The 2,678-nt window shown below is 59.9% G+C and overlaps 1 protein-coding gene across 1 annotated transcript in view; it reads left to right on the forward strand.

Moving 5' to 3' along the window:
* The window catches only part of RNF115 (ring finger protein 115), a gene marked incomplete at its 3' end in the record, with an annotated part of 10,189 nt that overhangs the window by 6,945 nt on the left and 566 nt on the right, over positions 1–2,678 (forward strand). The window contains exons 4-6 of the mRNA XM_010295949.1: positions 576–787; positions 1,315–1,386; positions 1,572–1,644. Coding sequence (XP_010294251.1) covers positions 576–787; positions 1,315–1,386; positions 1,572–1,644 — 357 coding nt within the window. The remainder of the gene's footprint in view (positions 1–575; positions 788–1,314; positions 1,387–1,571; positions 1,645–2,678) is intronic.

Genomic DNA, 2,678 nt, shown 5'->3' on the forward strand with positions numbered 1-2,678 from the left:
GCGAGGAGCGGGCTTTACTCCTGCGGCTGTGTCCCACGGAACAGCGTGACGTGTGCGAGACCGTTTGTTATCGGCCGTTTCTGCCGGCTCGGGTGCGCTGAGCCGGAGAACACAACCCAAAACACAACCCCTCCTTCTCGGGGCCGTGCTTCGGTTCTTCGGGCCGCGTCCGTTTGCCACCGGTGGCTGTGAGGAGCCAGAGCACTCGGTGAGCCCGTGGATGTGGGGCCTGGGTGTCCGGCGTTACCTGTCCCCAAATCCCAGCCCCTGGGGAGAGAGCGAGAGACCAACCCTCGCAGTGCGCTGGGCTGGCTTACAACATACGTGATGCTGGGATCTGTACGTAGCAGGAAAGAGCCGACGTGTTGGTCTTCCCGGGGGTGGTACATCTGATTAGTCTGGGCTACAATTAAGCCTTTTTGCCAGGCCTTTTTTTCTGGGAGCCATGGTAACCATATGAACGTCTTCGATTGCTTCTGTCGAGGTGGACTTCCCTGCCTCCGTGTTGGCAGCGGAGTCACCAGAATTAGTGACGGAGCTGTGTGTGGTTAGTGTTTCCCCTTTTCTCCCCCCAGCTTTGGGACCATTTGGACCACACAATGTTCTTTCCCGACTTCAGACCCTTTCTGAGTAGCAGCTCACTGGATCAAGACAGCAGGGACAACGAGAGGGGCCACCAAGCCCACGCCGACCTCTGGGGACCCAGCCGACCCCCGCGATTGCCCATGACGCGGAGGTACAGGTCCCGGGGCAGCTCACGCCCCGACAGGTCTCCTGCTATCGAAGGGTAAGTGCCTAAATTACCCCCTGGCAGCGTCTCCTTCCCCCATCAGTGGTAAAGTGTGGGAATTTGGGGAGAAACCTGTCAGAATGGGATCCTGGCACTTATGGTAGGTGACCCTCGGGCCCGGAAAACGCAGGGTTTCACGTGGGATGCTCTACCCTTTGTCCCCCCTCGGCGTGAATCGAAGCTGCCTGGTGGGAAAGGTGGGTTTTGCCTGTAAGGGTGCCAGCCCACACCGCAGGGAAACGAGTCGGTGCTTTGGGAAACTCGGTCATTTCCTTTCCCTCTCCCCGCCCTCCCACGCTCCGATGAGTTAGCGTCCCGTGTTCCTTCGCGCTGTGCCTCTGGCTCAGGGCTCGCCCTTCTGCAGAGGGATTTACCTGGGCGGGAGTCTGGCGACAGCGCGCCTGCCATCGGCCGGAGCAGTATTTCGTGTTTTGCTGCCCGTTCTTGCTAAACCGTTGCTGCTGCCATTTATTTGTTTGTTCAACTTGTTCTTTTTTTTTCTCTTTCGATTCCTCCCTCTTTAGAATAATACAGCAGATCTTTGCAGGATTTTTTGCAAACTCAGCGATTCCTGGCTCACAACATCCTTTTTCCTGGTGAGTAGCGAGCACGGTTTAGACCGTGGCTTTGATCACAGCTGTCCACACCAGTAAAAAGCCCTGGTCTGGTGCCCGGGAGCTCCCTCTCCCTGGGACAGCTTCCTAGAGAGGATTGTGCAAGCCTTGGAGCTGGTTTAGGGTGGGGGAAACGGCTTCCTTGACTCTCGGCTCTCCCTCGGCAGGAGCGGGATGCTGCACTCGAACCCTGGGGACTATGCATGGGGACAGAGCGGCCTTGATGCCATTGTCACCCAGGTAAGACCCTCCTGTGTGCCTGGGCACGGGAAGGCCCAAGCTGGCTAGCCTGGGCTTTGATCCGTGCCTGGAAGTTTTTGTGCTCCTCTCAGGTCAGTCCCTCGGGCTGGAGACGAGCCCTGGGTTTCGGCCGGGGGCTCGTCGCTCTCTGGCTTGGTGGTTGCTTATGCCCTGCGTCCTCAGCGGGCCCGGGAGCGGGGGTCAGACCTCAGTCCTGCGGAAATAGTTCTTAGTTCTACGGTGCCTTGCCTCTTTCTCAACCCGTGTGTGGCGCGAGGCTCGCAGGTGCCTTGCAACGGCCTCAGCGGAGGCTGAAGATGAAAATCTCCCAACGTCAGCCCCGGATCTCTCACCGAGTTGAGCAGTTTGCAGCTGTGAGCCATTTCCCCCTGCGGTTTGTGGAGGGATGAGCCGAGTCCGCTCCCGTTCCCTGGAAGCATCGTCTGGCTCCTTTGAGGATCGGGGGTGTCCAGCCTCCATCCACAAACAGTCTCTTCCAGGGCGTTGGCATCACTGGGGTGGGAAGAGCAGACGGATGCTTTACTGAGAGCTAATTTGGCCGCTGTTGTCGTGCTGACACCTCCCGAAAGCGCCTGGCAAAGCCATCTGCTGCCATTCATAAGCAGCCCCCGGCTTCCCAGGCTGCCTCACGCCCGTCTCGCCCGCCGTACTCGCCGCTTCCCAAAATGAGTCTGCAGCCCACATGGCCGCTCGGAGACAGCACCTTCCCCCTCCCACCCCACGCAGAGCAGAGCAAGCCCCGGCAGGCGCGGTGCGGTGGGGTTGGTGTCGCGGTTCGCATCCGGGCTGGATACGTGGCTCCGCTCGGCTCTCCGCTGGGTCTGGAGCGGCAGCCCTGCCCATCCCAGGGTTTCGTGTCATCCCAGGCATCTTAATGTGGCCTTCAGAGCTAAACGAGGCTCCTGCGGATGCTCCTCTGCGCTCTCCCTGAGCGTGCTTGAACCCGTTTGAGCTGAGTGAAGAGGCGCTGTCAGCGCCATCGCTGCGGCTCCCGGCGCCCCCCCCTTTGGTTC

This window comes from Phaethon lepturus, unplaced genomic scaffold (assembly GCF_000687285.1).
Source record: "Phaethon lepturus isolate BGI_N335 unplaced genomic scaffold, ASM68728v1 scaffold28681, whole genome shotgun sequence".
Taxonomy (NCBI): domain Eukaryota; kingdom Metazoa; phylum Chordata; class Aves; order Phaethontiformes; family Phaethontidae; genus Phaethon; species Phaethon lepturus.